At 36.6% G+C, this 21816-nt stretch overlaps 1 protein-coding gene across 1 annotated transcript in view; it reads right to left on the reverse strand.

The window, feature by feature from the left end:
* Positions 1–21816, reverse strand: part of LKRSDH (lysine ketoglutarate reductase/saccharopine dehydrogenase) — a 204629-nt gene that overhangs the window by 62863 nt on the left and 119950 nt on the right. The window contains exon 13 of the mRNA XM_090369066.1: positions 4984–5111. Coding sequence (XP_090225192.1) covers positions 4984–5111 — 128 coding nt within the window. The remainder of the gene's footprint in view (positions 1–4983; positions 5112–21816) is intronic.

Here is a 21816-nt window from a genome sequence, read left to right on the forward strand (position 1 = left end):
CAAAACCAAACCTATTGGTTACTCTCTAATTTGCATCCAGATGCTAATGTACAGTATTATTATTCTCACCAAGGATAACAAATCCCTCTCATCCTCTACTCTGCCAGATAGTGATTGGAGGGAGTCCAAGTAGTGTGCATGCAGTGGATATTGTTGAAGACACATTGTCAAATGGCTGGGTTCCTGCTACATGTATGCCATATCAAAAATTTCATTAATTCATATCACATTTACTTTACCACTGAATACATGACTATGTTAAATAATTTGCACCCCACCCAAATAAAAAAAAAAAGACAACTTCTTGAAAGGATTGAAAGACAGACAACCAGCTTGCCAAAATCTGCAAAAGCATGTCTGAGTGAAGAAAGACTGAATGTATGTGTGGTGGTTGTTGTTGTTATTTGGCTTTTAGGAGCATTAGCAACTAGGGCCATATTGCTCCGGGGATATGCGGTGATCATTCCCTGACCTTTCCGCATCCTCCGTATTTGGTGTTGATGGGCTCGAACCTCAGTCTAATCAAGAAGCGTGTGTTACGCACTGCTGCTCCTTCCCACCTGGCTACGGAGGCACCTATGTGTGTGTGTGTGTGTGTGGTGGAGGGCTACAAAGATTGGCAACTATGCACCTTACAGAGGACCTGATGGAGATCTCTAAGGCTCTCAGAGAGACAGTAAAATGAATGAAGGTGAACTTTTCACTGTTATAAATGACCCCAGAACTAGAGAAGATAAACTCAAATTATGGAGAAAGAGGTTCAAGACCACATTGTAGGAGATTTTCTTTTAGAAAGCAAGTTGTTACTTCTGGAATAAATAAGTTAACTTCATGGATAGCTGAAACTGACACCTCTGGGTATTTTGAAAGTCAGCTGAATAGTCATCTGTGAAGATAGGAACACACAAGTAATTTTCTTTAATTTTTATTTATGTATTTATTTTTGGCTACTGCAGCAAGAGCCCATGGCTTCCTTTCATTATATGGCACTAATACTTCTAAGACATTCATTAAACTGCACTTAGGTTACTTAAAAATATTTTTAAATTCATTTTTTTCGAAATGAATTAGTAATATCATTTTTAGTTGTGATATTATTGAATAGAGAAAAAAAAAATCTAAAATGTAAAATCGGCTATATGTAGCAGCACCAACTGTTTTTAAATACTCTAATATGGAAACATATTTAAAGAAAAGCACTACGATTATAAATCTGACATTTCATTTTTAGTGGATCTCTCTATTACTAGGCCAAAAATAAATAAATTTTTTAATGGAAACAACACTATAAAATTTAAATAATTACATTATGAAAATTCATATATTCAATCTTCCTTCACAAAAATGATTTTTTAAAAGAATAACCAATATATTAATGTAGGTGATGTTTGAATATCAGAGTTGGTATAATACAATTTTATTGTAAAAAAAAAAGGGGGGGTGAAGGGGCCTGCTTATTAAACAATTTTAAATGGGACAGACTTAGGCTTGTAACAGAGGACTCATTCTCCAGCGATTATTCTGCTTAAAAAATATTTTCTGAAGTTGGAAGCTTTTTAACCTGCCTTTGACCCATGAATAAGGAGTAGAAGAACATAACATGAACAAACATCATTCTTAAATATTCTTTATAAATGTTCAAAGTGCACTGCCATAATTAATAACAGAAGGTATATTCCTAAAAATACAGAAAAAAACTGTTAAGATTAATACTCAAAAACCACTACTGATCCCAAATCATATAGACCAATAGCCCTACTTCCTGTACTACAGAAAATATACAAAAGACTAATATATAGCAGATTAGCTCACTACTAACACAGAAGCAGGTCTACATTGCAACAATCAGTATGGTTTTAAGCAGGGCAACTCTACAGAGGGTACCATGCACCACCTACTGGCAATCTCTATTGACTTTGCTGGGTTATTTGACTCATTCTGGTGGCCTAGTGTCCTTAGGAGACTCCGCCAGGTAAATGCCCCACAAAACCTCTATAAGGTATAGAGGTTTTGTGGGGATAGAGATAGCTCTAAACAGTTATCTTACAGACAGAAGTGTCTCAGTATGCACAAGGTTCCAGGAATTGACATGCCCTGTGAATAAAGGCTGCCTGCAGGGTTCAATCCTTGGCTCTTCTGGAACATTATTCTGGACGAATTTCTGGCCTTGGATCTAGGCCCCATGGAAAGCCTGGCCTTTGCAGATGATACGATTTTCATTGTAAAAGGTAACACACAAGTGGTTGTAGAGCAAAGATCAAATGCTGCCCTCTTGCAGGAGTGGGCACAAATGCACATGCTCAAAATATTGCCTGAAAAAAAATCAAACAAATACTCCTAGAAGGCAATTTGGACATAAGATGCCCATAAATCAAAATTAACACAATTACTATAAAATGTAGCAGAACTAAAATATCTTGGAGTGGTCTTTGATTCAAAATTAACTTTTTATCCCCATTTGACCTATTTGAAAAAGAAAGTGAGAAATTATGCAAGTATAATTGTCAGGATTAGTTGAGCAGACTGGGGGCTCAAAAGAAAGACCCGGGAGAAAGGCCCTGGCAATCATATACCGTGCAATGTTCTTACTTGTTATCACCTATGGAGCCGGTGCGTGGTTCACCCGCATGGCCATAATAAAAAACAGGAATAAATTAGAATCGATACAAAGAACAATACTACTCACTATTACCAAAGCATGTCACACAGTAAGCACACCTGTGCTATAGTTGCTGGCTGGAACTCTCCAACTTTGCTTGGAAGTAGCCAAAAGAGGCTTAAATTAGAGACTTAAAAAGGGCATACCCACAGAATTTCTGGGCAGAGCCCTTGATACAGCCAACATCTTCAACACTGAAAGAAAAAGAATAGCTTGTTTGTTTGTTATTTGGTTTTTAGGAGCATTAGCAACTAAGGCCATATTGCTCCGGGATATGCGGTGGTCATTCCCTGACCTTTCCGCATCCTCCGTATTTGGTGGTGACGGGCTCGAACCCCGGTCTAATCAAGAAGCGTGTGCTGCGCACTGCTGCTCCTTCCCACCTGGCTACCGAGGCGCCTCAAAAAGAATAGCCACAAAGCTCCATGAGCTAGGGCAAACAAAGTGGGAGCAGGAAACCAGAAGTCCAGTTACCAAGCGGTTTTGCCACAAGTGGCAATGGTTAGCCCAAAGCCACCTGTAGTATGACCAAGGACTTTTTATAACATTTATATTGCCAGGTCATGGCTCTCTAAAGCTGAAACTAACCTCCTTAGGGCTGACTGATGACCCAAACTGCACTTGTAGCAAGAATGAAGACTGGGAACACATTCTATATGAATGTATAATTCATGACATCCCCAGAACACAGCTAATAGCACAGATTGGCCCCCTTCCCAGGGGAGAAGAATATCTGTTCATCATAGAAGAGGAAAATTATAAAGCCTTTATATCCTTCACACAGAAAGTATTTGAAATGCGCAGAACTATACAAAGAATGGCAATTCAGCCCTCACAATTAAACAATAATCAATAGTTAAAATCCCCCATGTTTCCTACCATGCCCAGACGACTTAAAAATTGTGAGGATAGGAGTATTCTGTGCCCTGAGAGAAACCTGACATGACAAAACCGGACTGACCTGAGTATCCCCAAGAACTACCCTGGGGCACACCAAATAAGTAACCATGTAGGGGAGGGAGATGCACGGTCAGCCAGGGAAGCAGATTAGCTGAAAAACATCAGTAAGCAAGTAGCAAGGGGATACAATGTAAAATGAAGAATGTAAAACAGAATGAATAGGCTGGGCACCGAGTGAAAGAGTGACCCAGCATGAGGATTGATGTTGTTGTTATTTGATTTTTAGGAGCATTAGCAACTAAGGCCATATTGCTCCGCCAGCATGAGGGAAAGAGAGTGAATGAGTGTTATGGTGAATGGGAATGAGTAGAAGAGCAAATGTAATTGTCCAAAAGAAAACAAAGCTAATAATAATAACTTACATTATTTTGTATATACTAACAACACAAACACTATCACTGCATTATCCCGTGGCCTGCAAAAAACTTGCGGCGTCCTGCACCACAACTGAACAATAACAGTAAGTTGAGGCGCCCAGAGGGTGCAGTGCAAAAAGCAAGTGTCAAACAAATGAAATGAAAGCCAGAAGGATGAATGAGTGTGTAAGTGTGTGAGAAAAATAACACAAACCATAAATGTTACAGTTAAATACACACTAACCCTAATTTTAATTTTTTATATTCTTGCTTATTTAGCTTAATTATCATGCATTAGTATTTAAATGTACATTTTAAAGACAAAATGCACAAGGCATAATTCCATATGGGCATAAATTAACTATATAATATCGGTGTAGATACATCATAGTTAACCCATAAAATTAAACTACATACGTAGTTTAATTTTATGGGTTAACTATGATGTATCTACAAATCATGTCCTAAGGGTGATAGCAGATATTGTTCCAACAGCCACATCAAATATTGATGTCGATGGATGTGTTGTGATAGTACATACATTGACTTGAAGTGAATACAGTATTATATACAGTCGATAATACAAATTATATAATAATTTGTATTACTAGATAAAGTACACTACACCATTGAAACCCGTTTTTATGACTTTTTTTTTTTTTTTTTTAATTTTATACAGAGCTTCATGCAATAAATTATGAATATACTGGAAAACACTGATCTACATAATTGAAGTCCAATAACAGCCAACAGAATATCTTCTGCATGACTAACCCAAATAGTTGTTTTTGTATGTGAACTAGAGGACTCATTGAATGCCATTGACAAAATAATTCTATATTTGCTTGGATATATCAAATAGTTACATTGATTTTAATACATATAATTAACAAGTAACAAAGTCAGAAACAGTGGAAATTATAATTGACATAATCATGGGTTGAGTTTATTTACATAATTTCTTGAAAAAATTATTTAAATAAAAATGCAAAATATGCCGATCCTTACCCACAGTGACATAGATTGTGGGATCACGGGTTAAGTATTCAACCAGAGGTCCAGACACATACCCAGCTCCTAGAACAAGAACTCTTTTTATAGCCTTCTGGGCAGCAGAACGTGCTTTCATTTGTGATCTAATATGAAATTCAATTTTCATTTACATTTTGATTTTAATAAATTTTTAATTCAATATTTTCATTCATATTAAACAAAAACATTTACATTTCATTCTAGATAATATCCCAATAAATTAGTGAAAGGTTCTATTTCAATACACATACATGCTTTTAATGAATAAACAAATTTTTAATGAATGAAAGCTTTCGTTCTCTTATTTCAGTGTTTGTCAACCAGAAAGTTAACGAAAATCCCAAAGACACTAGTTTACCATAATACATTAAAAAAATACAAAGAGCTAAGTTACCATAATACATTTAAAAAAAACACAAAGAGCTAAGCATGTTATGATCATTGGGGGGGGGGGGATTAAAATTTCCAAAAATACTTATATTTATCATTTGAAAACTTATTAAAACACCGGTAGTTTTTTTAAATATCATGAGAAAGAAATGTAGTCTTTATAACTAATTGTAAATATACAATTAATTCTATAAATACTAAGTACGGATTACCAAGTAAAAAATCTCTCACACAACTCTGCACAAGTTGTGAGCTAAAACTGTTGGATATTGAACAGTATCCTCATACACTTAAGTTATTTAAAACTAAAATGTACATGAAATTATCCATATTCAATCAATATACAAGCTTGCTCTATTACAACATTTTAATGTATTATGGAATTTAAATTCCACAGTATATTGTAAGTTTAAATTTGTAATGTCTGGAAAGTTACAGCTTAATATTCAGATAGCCTTTATTATCCATATTTTGAGGGGAATTTTTAACTTTTGTTCAGTAGCTTAAATTTAACTTTTTTAGTGATTTAAGTTTCGTCAACATTTTAATTTCTGCAATATTTTGTTAAGATAAATTCTGTAATATATTGTAAATTTAAATTTTGCAATCTTTCTAAAGTTAAAATTTTACTAAAATTATGGTTGCTACAAGATCCCTTACAACACAAAGTCCAGGAACATTGGGAATCACATGGAAATGCCTGTAGCCATTTTCGGTGTTAGTTGTGACTTTGTTGTTTGTATAGCCTGTGGCATGTATTTTAAAGCCGTCTGGTAGACAGACCTAGCTCAACTGATGATTCTTTTCTTTGCAACCAATGTAAAGAATGTACCAATCTCAAATTACAACTTTGTGTGCTACAAGAATTTGAATCACTGAAGAAATGATTGCTTTCCCTAGAAACAAATGTAACTGTGAGCTTGTCAGGGACTCAAGTATCTCCTGACCTGCCAAGTGATGCACCCCCGATTCAGGTCGCAGAAAAGAATAGTCAAGTGCTCTGGTTGAAGGTGATCTAGTATTACTGGGAGACTACTGTCAGGGAAACAGGTAATGTTTTTTGTAATAAAGGGGAACATGCTTTGAAAAAGGATAGTTGGAACAGGACCAGGATACGCCTGCCAGGGGCAAAGGTTGATGACACTGTAGAGTGGATATCATCTTTTAAGGGCACAAAAGGTGATATAGTTGTACACGTTGGCACTAATGATATTAAGAGTAGGAGACCAGCAGAATTACTTAACAAGTACAGGTCACTGTTGAAAAAAAGCCATGAATTAGGGTTGAATTTGAAAGTGTCTGCAATTCTGCTCAGACACGATAGGAGAGAGTATATGATGAGAGAATTTTCGATCAATTCGGCCCTGGAAAGATTGTGCAAGGCTCACTCAACAAGTAAAATTTTTTTCAGTCTGGTCTGTACTTGTTAACAGGAAGACTGCTTCTACATGGATGGGATACACTTAAATAGAAAGGGTGCAAGAATATTTGCTGATGCTATCGAAGCAGTGTTAGGTGGGTCGGAAAACTGCTAGCTTGGGGGGGATACAAGGACTAATAGATTAACAGTAGCCACTGGCAAAGGTGAAAGTGATTCTTGCACTGCTTCTATTGGAATGAGCAGAAGCCTGGAAAACAAGATGCAGGATGTTTCAGAGACTGCTGGGAGTCATTGCGGTACAAGTAAACACATGGTTGTGTTAGGGTAGCTAAGAATAGGAACAGGTGCATGCATACTTGCATGTACACAAATGCTAGGAGTTTGGTAAATAAATTTGATGAATTTGAGATATTGCTCAAAACATCAAAGGCAGATATTGTTGGGATATCAGACAGGTGGTGTCACACAGATATAAGGAATGCAGACCTGGAATTTGGGGAGTACAATGTGTACAGAAAGGATAGACAGAATAGGAAGGGAGGAAGGGTTATGCTATTAGTTAAGAAACACAAAATCCAAGGAAGTGAAGCCAGTCAACATCGCTGGACAGTGCAGTGTTGAGTCAGTTTGGTGTGACATAAGCATTGAGAGATCAAAGTTGAGAGTAAGAGTGTGCTATAGGCCTAATGACTCTGATGAGTATAATAAGAAACTGTATAGGGAAATAGAGTGGGCCAGTAAATCAGAGAGTCTTATAATGGGGGATTTTAATTAGGCAACCCACAAATTCCAGATACTGACTGGAATTTGTCGGTTGGTCACTCACACACTAGCAAGGCTTTTGTGGATTTATTGGATGATTGTTTTCTGCATCAGCATGCTCGGGAGGCAACTAGAGGGAGCAATACTCTTGATCTGATTATCAGTAGTGATTCTTCATGCATTAAGAATCTGCAGATAGAGAAACCACTAGGTGGCAGTGATCACAGTGTGCTCAAGTGGGATTTACTCAAAGAGGTAACTACCATCAGGGGTAAAGGGAAGGGTTTTTCCTTTCGTAAAGGCGACTACGGTGTTCTGAGACAGTATTTAAATTCTATACAGTGGGACCAACTGATGATGTTACCAACAGCAAATTCAAAATGGGAAGATAAGTTCCAAGATAACTTCTTCCAAGAAAAACTTATCTTGTAAGCTAGGCTTTACATACCAACTAAGAAATAATGTTCAAAGTTTAGGCCTAAATGGATGTCAGATGAACTAATGAGACATATGGCAGAGAAGAAAAATGCATGGGATACATATAAATTAACATGTGACACAGAAGCCTATGATAGATATAAGCTGGTCTGTAACCAAGTTACAAAGGAGGTTAGGCAGGCGAAGGCAGATTACGAGATATCTTTGGCAAAGGATGCAAAGAAAAACAGCAAAGAATTCTTTACTTATGTAAACTCTAGAAGGAAGGGGATGAATCAGATTGGTCCACTTGATATCGATGGTTCAACTGTTGATGATCCTGCTCAGGTAGTTAACAAACTAAATGAATATTTTGCATCGACATTCACACATGAGTTATTCAGCGAGGGGAATGCCAGAGGTGTATTCAACTCTGGCAGTAAGCTAGATAATCTTGTTGTTGTTGTTGTTTGGTTTTTAGGAGCATTAGCAACTAAGGCCATATTGCTCCGGGAATATGCGGTGGTCATTCCCTGAACTTTCAGCATTGTCCATATTTGGTGGTCACGGGCAGATAATCTTGTGATAACTGAGAGTAGAGTGGAGAAAAAATTGTTGAAAATAAACACAAGAACGGCACCTGGGGTGGATGGGATCTATCCAGTTATATTAAAGGAGGCAGCAAAGGAAGTAAGCAAACCCTTAGCCATAATTATGAGAGCTTCCTTGGACTCAGGGGAATTACCGATGGACAGGAGATGTGCAAATGTGACCCCAGTTCACAAAGGAGGATCAAAGGCTGACACAAGTAATTACAGACCTGTGAGTTTAATTTCTGTTCCAGGAAAATTAATGGAGGCACTGCACTGCAGGATCATCTATACAAGATTTCAGTTGCTCGGACACAGCATGGTTTTGTTAAGGAAAAGTCTTGCCTGACCAATTTGATTGGATACTATAATGCAGTCACAAAAGAACTGGATGCAGGGAATAACTTTGATATTATACATTTGGATCTTAGAAAGGCTTTTGATACTGTTGCACATGGAAGACTGCTGCACAAATTGGAGCAGTGTGGCATTGGAGGCAAATTGCTGCTATGGATAAAGGGGTGGTTGAGGGGAGAAGACAGAGAGTGGTAATCAATGGACACTGCTCATCGTGGACTAATGTTATTAGTGGAGTTTCTCAGGGTTCAGTGTTGGATCCATTATTGTTTTCTGTATTTATATATGATATTGATGATGGTATATCAAGCTGAATGTCCAAGTTTACAGACGATACAAAGGTTGGCAGGGTTGTTAAAGACACCACTGACACTATGCTGCTGCAACAGGATCTGGAAAGGTTGAGCAGATGGGCTGAGAGGTGGCAAATGAAGTTTAACATTGACAAATGTAAAGTACTATATATGGGAAACAGCAACCCCAGAGCAACATATCAACTCTGTGGTACTACACTGGCAGTGGTAGAGAATGAAAAGGACCTGGGGGTAATTGTGCAGGCAGATATGAAGTTCTCTGAGCAGTGCAGACGGGCTGCAAGAGTAGCTCATGGTGTCTTGTCAATGATATACAGGAATTTTTCTAGCAGGGATAAGGAGGTGATTATTCCGTTGCATAAGGCAATGGTCAGGCTACACTTTGAGTACTGTATACAGGTCTGGAGGCCTCATTTCAAGAAGGATGTAGAGATGCTGGAACGAGTACAGAGAAGGGCAACAATATTAGTGAATGGAACAAAGGGTTGCTCTTATGAAGAAAGGCTTAAGTTTTGCAAATTACAGTGTCTGGAGACTAGGCACCGGCAAGATGATCTGATAGAGGTGTATAAAGCCTTGAATGGTTTGAGCATGCTCAATGCTGATGGGATTCTTCCTCTTGCTCAGAATAATCACCTGAGAGGGCATAAATTCAGATTGAGGAAAGACAGATGTAGGATAGTTGTGCGGAAATTTTCCTTTAGCCAGCGGGTGGTTAATTGCTGGACAGGTATTTCGAATGAACGGAGGGGTGAAATGGAAGTGGTTTTTTTATTTTTTTTTATTTTTGGCTGATGCTGCATAAGCTTGTTTTCTTGCATCATATGCTAATGCTAAAGATAAGTGGTCCAGAATGGGTTGAGCACGCTGAATTCTGATGGGATCCTTCCACTTTTTCAGATTACGAACCTAAGGGGGCATAAATTCAAATTAAGAAAAGACAGATGTAGAATAGATGTGCGGAAATTTGCCTTTAGCCAGCGGGTGGTTAATTGCTGGAACAAACTTCCATCTGTCGTTGTGGAAGTTGACAGGTTAAATAAATTTAAGGAGGAACTGGACAGGCATTTGGAGGGAATGGTGTGATTTTTTTTTTTTTTTTTTCTTTTGTACTGACATGACACTGATGCTGCATAAGCTCATACACTTGCTTTCTTGCATCACATGCCACTACTACTACTAGAACCAGAGTGTGTTTGCCAAGAGCAACAATTGATGATGTTACCAACGGATTGTCAGGTTTTAACAGAGGTAAAGAGAGAATTATTATTCATGTGGGGATTAACGATATTAAATGTACATGACCCGACCACCTGTTGGATAATTATAGAAAAATGCTGCTAATTAGATCAATGCATATGTGTCTGCAATTCTGCCCAAACACTAATGCTGTTATAATAGGGCTACAGAAATGTAGTGCCACCTGCAAATCAGTGATGACAAGTTCCACTATGGTATGTATAATGTATTTAGGAAAGGTAGAAGGAGGTCATGATTCTTATCAAAAGCAACCTGAGTATGAAAAGAGCTTTTGCTGAGTCTGAAGTTACATGTCTGTAAGCATAGAATCTATGTGGTAATCATGCAATAGTCAGTTGGAAGATAGAAAAAAAAAAAATGTTGTATTAGTTAAAGGCACATGTTTTAATTTCAGAAGAGGGGACTTTAATCTACAGATCAGAAGATTGTGAAGAATATGACGAGAGTCTTTACATACAGATGGAAGAAGACAGAGAGTGGTAATCAATGGACACTGCTCAATCGTGGACTAATGTTATTAGTGGAGTCCCCTGAGACCCCTAAACATGGGGAAAAACTTTTAAAACTTGACTACCAGTATTGGGTCCTTTATTGTTTTCTGTATTTATAAATGATATTGATGATGGTATATCAAGCTTAATATCCAAGTTTGCAGAAGATACAAAGGTTGGCAGGGTTGTCAAGGACACTACTGACACTATGCTGCTGCAACAGGATCTGGAAAGGTTGAGCAGATGGGCTGAGAGGTGGCAAATGAAGTTTAACATTGACAAATGTAAAGTACTACACATAGGAAACAGCAACCCCAGACCAATGTATCAACTCTGTGGTACTACACTGACAGTGGTAGAGAATGAAAGGGACCTGGGGGTGGTTGTGCAGGCAGATATGAAGTTCTCTGAGCAGTGCAGACGGGCTGCAAGAGTAGCTCATGGTGTATGGTGAATGATATATAGGAATTTTTCTAGCAGGGATAAGGAGGTGATTATTCCCTTGTATAAGGCAATGGTCAGGCCACACCTAGAGTACTGTATACAGGCCTGGAGGCCTAATTTCAAGAAGGATGTAGAGCTGCTGGAACGAGTACAGAGAAGGACAACAAGATTAGTGAATGGAACAAAGGGGTGCTCTTATGAAGAAAGGCTTAAGTTTTGCGAATTACAGTGTCTGGAGACTAGGCACCAGCGAGGTGATTTGATAGAGGTGTACAAAGCCTTGAATGGTTTGAGCATGCTCAATGCTGATAGGATTCTTCCTCTTGCTCAGAATAATCAGCTGAGAGGGCATAAATTCAAAGTGAGGAAAGACAGATGTAGGATAGATGTGCGGAAATTTGCCTTTAGCCAGCGGGTGGTTGGTAGGTGGAACAGACTTCCATCCCTTGTCGTGGAAGTTGATAGCCTAAATAAGTTTAAGGCTCGGCTGGACAGGTATTTCGAACGAACAGAGGGGTGAAGTGGAAGTGGTTATTTTTTATTTATTTATTTTACTTTAATTTTTTTGGCTGATGCTGCATAAGCTTGCTTTCTTGCATCAAATGCCTCTACTAATGCTAATGGGCAAGCAATCATGAATGTCTTATTGTTGGTGACTTTAATCTGCCTCAGTTTGATTGGAATAAGTGGGAGGGAAACTAAACATGGGGAAAAACTTTTAAAAATAAATTAGATGATTATTGTTTGTACCAGCATGTTAGGAAGTACTAAGGGTGAGAAAATATTCTTGAATTAATTATTACTAATGAATCAGATGACATCACAGGGTTTAAAGTACAGGAACCTCCTGTCAGGAAGTAATCATGCAATAGTCAGTTGGAAGATGAAGAAAGGTGTTGCAGTAGTTAAAGGTAAAGGCAAGGGTTTTAACTACCCATATGCAAAGTACTGCATATGGGTAGAAGTAACCCCAGAGAAACGTACCAACTGTGTGGTACTACACTTAAGGTGGTAGAAAATGAAAAAGATCTGGAAGTAATTGCGCAGGCAGATATGAAGTTTTCTGAGCAATGCAGACAGGCTGCCAGGGCAGGTCATGGGGTTTTGTCAATGATATATAGGAATTTTGCTAGCAGGGAAAAGGAGGTGATTATCCCTCTGTATAAGGCAATGGTCAAGCCACGCCTTGAGTACTGCATACAGGTCTGGAGGCCTCATTTTAGGAAGGATGTAGATTTACTTGAGCGTGTACAGAGAAGGGCAACAAGATTGTTGAGGGGAATGAAGGGATCCTCTTATCAAGAGAGGCTTAAGTTCTGCAAATTGCAGTGGCTGGAGACTAGGCACCTGCACGATGATCTGATTGAGGTGTATAAGGCCTTGAATGGATTCAGCACGCTGAATTCTGATGGGATCCTTCCACTTGTTCAGATTACGAACCTAAGGGGGCATAAATTCAAATTAAGAAAGGACAGATGTAGAATAGATGTGCAGAAATTTGCCTTTAGCCAGCGGGTGGTTAATTGCTGGAACAAACTTCCATCTGTCGTTGTGGAAGTTGATAGGTTGAATAAATTTAAGGAGGAACTGGACAGGCATTTGGAGGAAATGGTGTGATTTTTTTGTTTTTTTTTTTTTGGCTGATGCTGCATAAGCTCATACACTTGCTTTCTTGCATCACATGCCACCACTACTACTACTACTTCAGAAAAGGGGACTTTGATAGTTTACGGCACCATATGGCATCTGAGAATTGGGCGGATTGCCAAGAAATGGTGAATACATTTGAATAATGGAATACTTTTAAAACAAAAATCACAGAAGCCATACATACATACCTTTAAGAAAATATTGCGGGGTGAGGATGTCAAAACAGATGACTGCAGGCCTGGCTGGTCAAATAGAATAGAAAAAGATAACATGAGACAATTGCAGAGTGATGAAAGTGCTGAAGCCTATAACAGGTACAAGTTCATCTGTAATATTACCACAAATAAGGTTAGGGAGGCAACATATGAGAAAGCATTGGCTAAGAGAGCACAGAATGGGGAACAAGGAATTTTTCGTGTATGTGAATACAATGAAGAAGAAAGCTAATCAGATGGGACCTTTGTGCAGTTGGGTGTGGGAAAGTCTTAGATAACCCAGATGATATTGCGGATGAACTGAATAGGTTCTTTGCATCAGTCTTTACTAACAAAAGATCCTTCGTGTTGAGAAGAGGCTGAACCATATGAAATTAGTGATTTCGAAATTACAGATGACTATTTATTATAAAAACTTTCGGGCATAAAGGCAAGTAAGGCTCCCAGAATTGATGGCATATACCATGTAGTTTTGAGGGAAAGCATGAGGAAGTGTATCAAACCATTGAGGTTAACTATGAGGAAATCTTTGGACTCAGGGGAGATTGCTTTGGATTGGAGAAGTGCCAATGTATCAAGAACACGCAAAAGTGGTTCTAAGAGTATAGTTGGTAATTACAGACTGGTTAATCTGACTTCAATGGTAGGAAAAATCTTAAAGGCAATGATTAGGAGTGCAATCCAGGGACATTTAGACAGATATGGAATTGTGAAGGGAATTCCATATCTGTCTAAATGGTTTTGTTAAGGGAAAATCATGTTTAACTAACTTAGTACATTATTTTGACATAATTACTCATGAGCTGGATGTAGGGAACAATTTTGACCTAGTTTTGGATTTTAGCAAAGGCATTTGACTCAGTCGCTCATAAGAGCTTACCGTATAAGCTTGAAGAAGTTGGGATTACTGGTACGATTCTAAGATGGATTGTGGGGCCGCTGCTGGCCATAAGGCAGAGGGTTGTGATTAATGGATATTCTTCAGATTGGTGTAACATAAGGAGTGTGGTCCCTCAAGGATCGGTTCTAGGACCACTGTTGTTTTTCCTCTTCATAAATGACATCAATGAAGAGAGAGATGGCGTGATGTCAAAATTTGCAGATGGCATAAAGATTGGCAGAGTTTTAATGATCAGTGCCAAGAAGCACTCCTTCAGGATGACTTGAACAGACTTCAAAGATGGCCAGAGAAGTGCTATGTTTTAATGCTGCTAAATCCAAGGTCTTGCACTTGGGGAATAGCAACCCACAAATAAATTATACACTTGGTGGGGTTGAATTAAAAAGAGTGGAGGAGGAAATGATCATGGAGTTACAATACGGCCTGATACGAAGTTTTCTGAACAGTGTAAACAGGCAGCCTGGAAAGTCAATGGTGTCCTATCAAAGATTTATCGAACATTATACTGTAGAGCTAGGCAGGTCAAAATCCCACCGCATAAGGCAATTGTAAGACCACATTTGGAATACTGTATTCAAGTACAGAGACCTCATCTGGAAAAATGACAATTGAGCTTCTTGAAAGGGTCCAAAGATAGGCAACTTGAATGGCGAGATCAGCAGATGGATGACTGTATTAGGAAGGACTCCAATTATGTGGGCTACAGAGCCTGGTGACCAGTCACATCAGAGATTACCTGCCTGAGGTTTATAAGGCTCTGAGAGAGATTAGTAAAATGAATGAAAATGGAATTCTCACCAAGAATAACAGTACTAGGGACCATAAATTCAAATTACAGGGGAAGAGGTTTAGACTAGACTGTAGGAAGTTTTTTTGCCAGTGCAGCAAAAGCATGTGGCTTCCTTGAACTACGTGGTGAATACTATTACTGGTACTATTACTATTGTAATCAAAATAACATCATTCCAGTAGAGAAATAAGCAACATCAAGAATTCTATAAAGCAAAGTACTGAACTATGACCAAATGACTTCTTAAAGGGGCACGGAAAGCTCTGTATTTTACTAGAAAAACATTTCTGGATTTCTCTGGACTCTTCTATGCCAGATTACAGCATGTTGTTACTTTCCATTACATTAAAATTAAATTCTTTTTTCATTTCACCTCAATGAACAGTCAAGACAAGCAAACTCTTCACCCTTCATTTCAATCAATCAGCAGTCTGGTATGTCAAATGCTATCAGTGATATTACCAATTCCTTTCTTGTTATTTCTCTATTTTTTTGGTTTATCAAAATTTGTAGATGGACGGTATTTTAGCTTAATGGTCAGATACCTGCAAGATTACAAAAAGGACCTGTGGGTTGCAGCCCACTGGCTGCTAATGCCTGTTTTCATGCATAAACAATGTTTATGCTTTTTCTGTAACAGTTTAAGTAACAGTTTACAATTCTTAAATTATACTGACATGGATACAGTGATTTCTATATCATTATTTTTTTAAAATAAAATTGAAGTCTCAGCAACATGGTTCATTGGTAAACTTATTTCTTAACTATCCTCTAATGCTCCAGAAAGTATCTACTGTGAATTATTTCAGCCAGTACATAAACTAGCATGCATGCAATTCTAAGTCATTCTGAATGCATATTTTTGATATGCAGACATTACCATTTCTCCATATCAAAATAGCAGGGCAGCAGTACAAATGTTTTTAATAAGTGTATTCTAAACAGAAACGTCTCCCCCCTCGTCTTTTAATAACAAGGCAGTGAAGCAAAGCATGTTATAACTAAAAAAAGAAGAGAAAGAAAGAGAATTCAGGGTGAAGCAAGAAATAAATTATGCAAATACAAGTTATATATCATTTTAAGCAACATTCAAAGAAAAGAGCAGTTTAGCATGCATCAAAGTATAAAGAAAAAAGCATGCATCAAAGCATAAAGAAAAAAAAGCATGCATTATTATAAAATGCTTTTATAGTTAATTTTCAGGCAATATATGAATTTTAAAAATAAAAAACATGCACAAAACACTGTACATACAAAACAGTTAGATGACAATTACCCTCTTCTGTAGTGTCTGCTTCAAAGCATGAAAGAATAAAAAAAAATCAACATAAGACAGATTACTAAAATAAAAGAAACCAAAGCAAGCAAGCATCATATGTATTGCATTCGTAGAAAAAAAAAAAAATTCTCTACATGCCTAATAATAATATGGCTTCTAAATATTCAGAGTACTATAAATCACATTGCTTATAGTTCCACATAGCAGTAGTTCAAAGCAATCTATAGTAGTTAAGAATAAAAGAATAGCTGATGGCTAATATTTAAAGTAAGACAATTTAATATACCACAATACTAACTATTTATGATTTATGCAATATTTATACATACAATTCATATGATATTTACAATACAATTTATGATGTAACATCAGTATCAATATGTTACTGATGAAGGCATATCATGCTTAACATCTAAGTTTGCAGATGATACAATGATTGGAAGAATGACTAATGACAGTAATCAGGATATGCTGCTGCGAAAATATCTAGAAAAATTAGGCAGACACGCTGAGAAGTGGCAGTTGAAGTTTAACATTGATAAATGCAAGATACTGCATATGCTATACTAGAATTACTGCATATCCTGGGATTACTGCTACCCGTAAGGAGGTAATCCCAGAATAACATATCAACTGTGTTGCACCATTAAAATTGTAGTGGAGAACAAACAACACCTTGCGGCAATTATGAAGTTTCCTAGGCAGTGCAGATACGCTGCCAGGACAGCTCATGGGGTTTTGTCAATGATATACAAGAATTCTGTCTGCAGGGATAAGGAGGAGATTATTCCATTCTGTAAGGCAAAGGTTAGGCACATCTTGAGCATACAGGTTTGAAAGCCCATTTTAGAAAGGATGTGGATCTGTTGGAATTGGTGCAGAGAAGAGCAACAAGATTAGTGAGGGGAACAAAAGAGTACTCTTATCAAGAAAGACCAGTTCTGCAAATTGCAGCATCTGAATGGATTGAGTAGGTTAAACATTGATGGTATCCTTACTCTTGCTCATACAACACAAAAGAAGGCATAAATTTAAACTGAGGAAGGACAGACATGCAGAAATTTGCTTTCAGCCAACAGGTATCTGATTGTTGGAACAAACTTCCATCCAGTGTTAGTGTTGTGAAAGTGGGTAGAATGAATAAATTTAAGGAAAAACTAGACAAATAATCAGAGCAGATGAAAGTAATGTGTTTTTTTTTTTTTTTGGCTTGCTTCATTGCATTATTTGCAACCGCTACTATTATTTCCTCTTTACAAGGCTCTGTTCCAACCCATATATTGCTTTCCTTCTGTGTTGGTGCATTTCCAGAGAACTACAGAGTATTAGTACGACTAAATGATATAAGGAAAGAGCTATAATAATCTGGGGAAGTGGAAGGGAAAAAGATAAAAGAAAACCCTCACATTTACCAGAAAGTGGCCCATCAAATTACACATTAAACTAGGCGCCTCTGTAGCCAGGTGGGAAGGAGCAGCAGGACGTAGCACACGCTTCTTGATTAAACCGGGGTTCGTCACACCAAACGTGGAAGATGTGGAAAGGTCAGGGAATGACCACCGCATATCCTGGAGCAATATGGCTTTAGTTGCTAATGCTCCTAAAAACCAAATAACTAACTAACACATTAAACTTTGGCAAAATCTCAATCACTGTGGAAGCTGACAGCTGCCTGTTCCTGCAAATCACAAGCCACTGCACAAAGGTAAATCTTCATGAGATCGAGTATTCTGTTACTGCCTAAGATTTTATTTGTACTCCCTGGTTCTTATTTTGCCTACCAGCAAAAACATATCTCCTTCAATCATTTTATCCATTCCTTTTACAGCCTTGTACTTCTCAATGGGGTCATCCTTAAAGTGTTTTGTTGCCAAGCATTGAAGTTGACATCTTATAGACTGTTCCTCATAGAGAATGGTTAGCACCTCATAACAATCTGCTCACCCCTCTCTGAGTCCTCTGCAGACATTAAATTCTTCCTTTTTTTTTTTTTTTATTAAGATTCAAACCTGAATAGAATACTCCATATATGGTCTCATAATAATCTTATAAAAAGGAATAACGACTTTCTTCTCCCTACTTGCAAAGGTCTGATAAGTCACTGATATGACATTATGTGCCCTTCTGGCTAATGTTTACACTGCTTGGAAAACTTTATGTTCATCTGCATCAACCCAAACCTTCTTCTCATCCTGAACCAATTTTATTTCCTACCCCAATATCTCTAAGTTTTTCCTGGATTTATTTTTTCTAGGTGCAAGAATGTTCATTTATATTTCTTAAAATAGAATATTTTCTATTCATATACAAGTGTAGGTGAAAATTTTCTAGCCTCTCATAGAAGAAATACTGGAAAGTTGTGAAAACCCATTTATTTATGGCATGATACATTAGCTTTCATAACTTGCTCAAATAAAATTTAGATTTTGACTCAAATCAACCAGAGATGAAACATCACACTAGTAATTAGTAATACATTATCGCATAAAATGAAAATACTTGTTTTATACCTTTCACTGGAAGACAGTTCATAAATTATATTTTAAACAAAATTACTAAATTAAAAAATAAACATTAATTTATTCATTACTCCACTGACAATACACATTCTTTTATCAACTATCTAAATTAACTTTTTTTTATAAAGCTAATCATATTATTTTAACAGCTTGGCTTATAAATTTTTAATAGCTTAACAATATATAGCAACATGGATGACTGAATAAGTTTAATCTTAAAACAGACATTTCAAACAAGTTTGAATTTAATGTAATTAAAACAATGTTCATTGTTGGAAAAGGAACGTTTTGCTGTAATGGTTAAAAAGCATTTATTAACCTGAAATATAGATAACTATCATTTATATCTAAGATTTTTGAGGTATACCACCAAAATATTTAATTTAAATGTCAGCTAAGTTCTTGATACAATGAAACATTTCTCAGAATTTGACTATTAATTCTAAAGATGATAATATTATTTTAACATTATTTGATAATTACCTTTTAAATCAACATACTCTGACTAATAAAATATATTCATAAGTGGATAGAATGAATTTCAGCACAATTACAGTTAGAAATATAGAGAAAATTAACTATTTCATATTATCTACAACAACTTACCTCAGGTCAATATCCAATTCTAGACAGATATACAGCTATTATGTATATTGTAGACTATACAGATCACATGGACTGTATTGCAATCATCTCTGTACACTTATATAGATTAGCAAGTTGATAAAATAGATAAAGACAGACTTTACCTTTACGAAGTTTTCATAGATCAGCTGTAGTGCAAAATTACTCATACAATCTTAATGTTAAAAATACTAATGTTAATGTTAAAAATGGATAAATGAATATTAATAAAGTGACATACAGAACAGTTATAGTTACAGTACCACTTTAGCTGGCTATATATGTCAGATTATAAGTCACCCAAAGATGAAAATATGGAATGAACAGAGTCTAAACCATACAGAAATGAGAAAAATAAGAAGTTCTAAAAAGTGACACCTGAGTTCATTTGACACAGCATGTATGCAAATCCACAGCACTATTTATTTGATCAAGTTACAGGCTATGAAGATAAAATTTCTGTGAACAGCCAAGGGTATTGCAAATGAGCTGGAAATGCAATACAGCATGATCAGTCAACTGTTGCAAGAAGCATGGCATGGGGAATATTGGCACCATTGCTTGTGACAGTTTTCTTCAAGTCAGCCAGAAAGTGAACACTGCCTTGTCCTATCCTTGAGATATTCCAATAATCAGGAATCAAAAAGATTAAGATTCAGTGAGCAAAGTTAAGCTTTGGCAAAATGCCAGGATAAATTTATATGGGTACTTTACCAACTGAGTAGTGTGTGCAGGCTATAAATTTCCCCAAATGATCTGCTTCAACTATTCATGGAGGCAACTTGTTCCAATAATTAGCAACTCACTAGCTTAAAAAAAAAAAAAAAAAAAATTTTCCCTAATGATACTCTCCAGAAATTAAAATGAAAACAATTAAAAAATCGAAAATCTTATATTACAGTAAGAAATAATTAACAATAATTAAAAATCAAATGAACACAACTAAAATTCAATTTAACACAATTAAAAATTAAGTAAAAAATTAATTTAATGAAAAAAATTGCAAAGCGATTTTCCTTCCTGAAGCTGACAATGCTTTGACCATATGATCACAGATCTATAGAGGTCTTCAATACAGACCAATTGTTAGGAAGCAGATAATTTTTTAATTTGTCGCAAAGTTTCCCAAACCGGGAAAGGTATTTTTGTTTATTAGAATACTGAGATCTTAAGGCAAGCTTAACTATATTACACAACGTGGCAAATGCTAGTTGCTTAACGCCCGAAATTTTATGATTTAAATTGACCCTGGCAAACTTCGGAACGATGTTGTTTTGAAGGCAATACTTTAGAAAAGAAATATGATAGTTTTGGGCCGAGTATCTTAGTGTTAATCTAATGTAATTTTGCACCAAGGATTGAGCATTAAGATTGACAAAATTCAGCATTAAGCAACTAGCATTTGCCACATCGCATAATACAGTTAAGCTTGCCTTAAGATCGCAGTATTCTATTACACAAAAATACCTTTCACAAGTTAGGAAACTTTGCAAAAAATTAAAAAATTATTTGCATCCTAATGATTGGCCAGTATTGAAAACCTCCATAGATTTGTGACGTGAAGCACAGGCCTCAGAAATAAAAAACAGACACATTAACAAATTGAATACATTATCGGGAGGGTCAAGACATGTTCATACGAGTTCTGACACATTGTCGCGAGCTTGCAACCAAATGCGTATGAGTTATGCATAACTTCAACTAGTTCATGGACACCCTCTTGCTCAACATTCAACAAACCAACATATCAACAGGTTACAAATCTTTCCTCGTATAAGCTATTGCAGGACTAGATTTCATTTTTATCCAAAGGATTACATTACAATTTAATCCTTTGGATAAAATTGAATACATGACAGTTCAGCTTTACGTGAAATCGGGAAAATAAATTCAGAGAGCTGATAAAGGAGATACAGTGGTAATACTCAATAAACCAGATTATAATAATAAGTTAGTCAGTTGTATCAGATACCTCCACTTATCTTGAAGTAGACCCGGCATTATTTACCAATTTGGTCAATCAATACAATAAAACGTTAACCACATAATCGACAAAACGACTACATTATTATAGCTTAGTTAAAGGAATTGAAGGCCAGAATATACAATATTCCTGCACTTTTCGGTCAGGTAAAATTACATAAGACCGGATTTCCTATTCGGCCTATTGTTTCCTACAGAAACTCAGCATTTTCATCCTTGGCCACACATGTATATAGCATTATAAAACCCTTTAGGCAGGCGATACAATTTTGAATTAAGAACTACGATACACTGTTTAATAACCTTAAGGACTGTAGACTTGGCGGTAATGATAATTTATTCTCACTAGATATTACCTCATTATATACGAATGTAAACGTTGACTACACATTAGATATTCTTTGGGATATGTTAAATATGGGCCTGACATAGCCCAGTGGTC

Source organism: Mastigoproctus giganteus, chromosome 2 (genome assembly GCF_048544385.1).
Source record: "Mastigoproctus giganteus isolate SK-2022 chromosome 2, ASM4854438v1, whole genome shotgun sequence".
NCBI lineage: Eukaryota > Metazoa > Arthropoda > Arachnida > Uropygi > Thelyphonidae > Mastigoproctus > Mastigoproctus giganteus.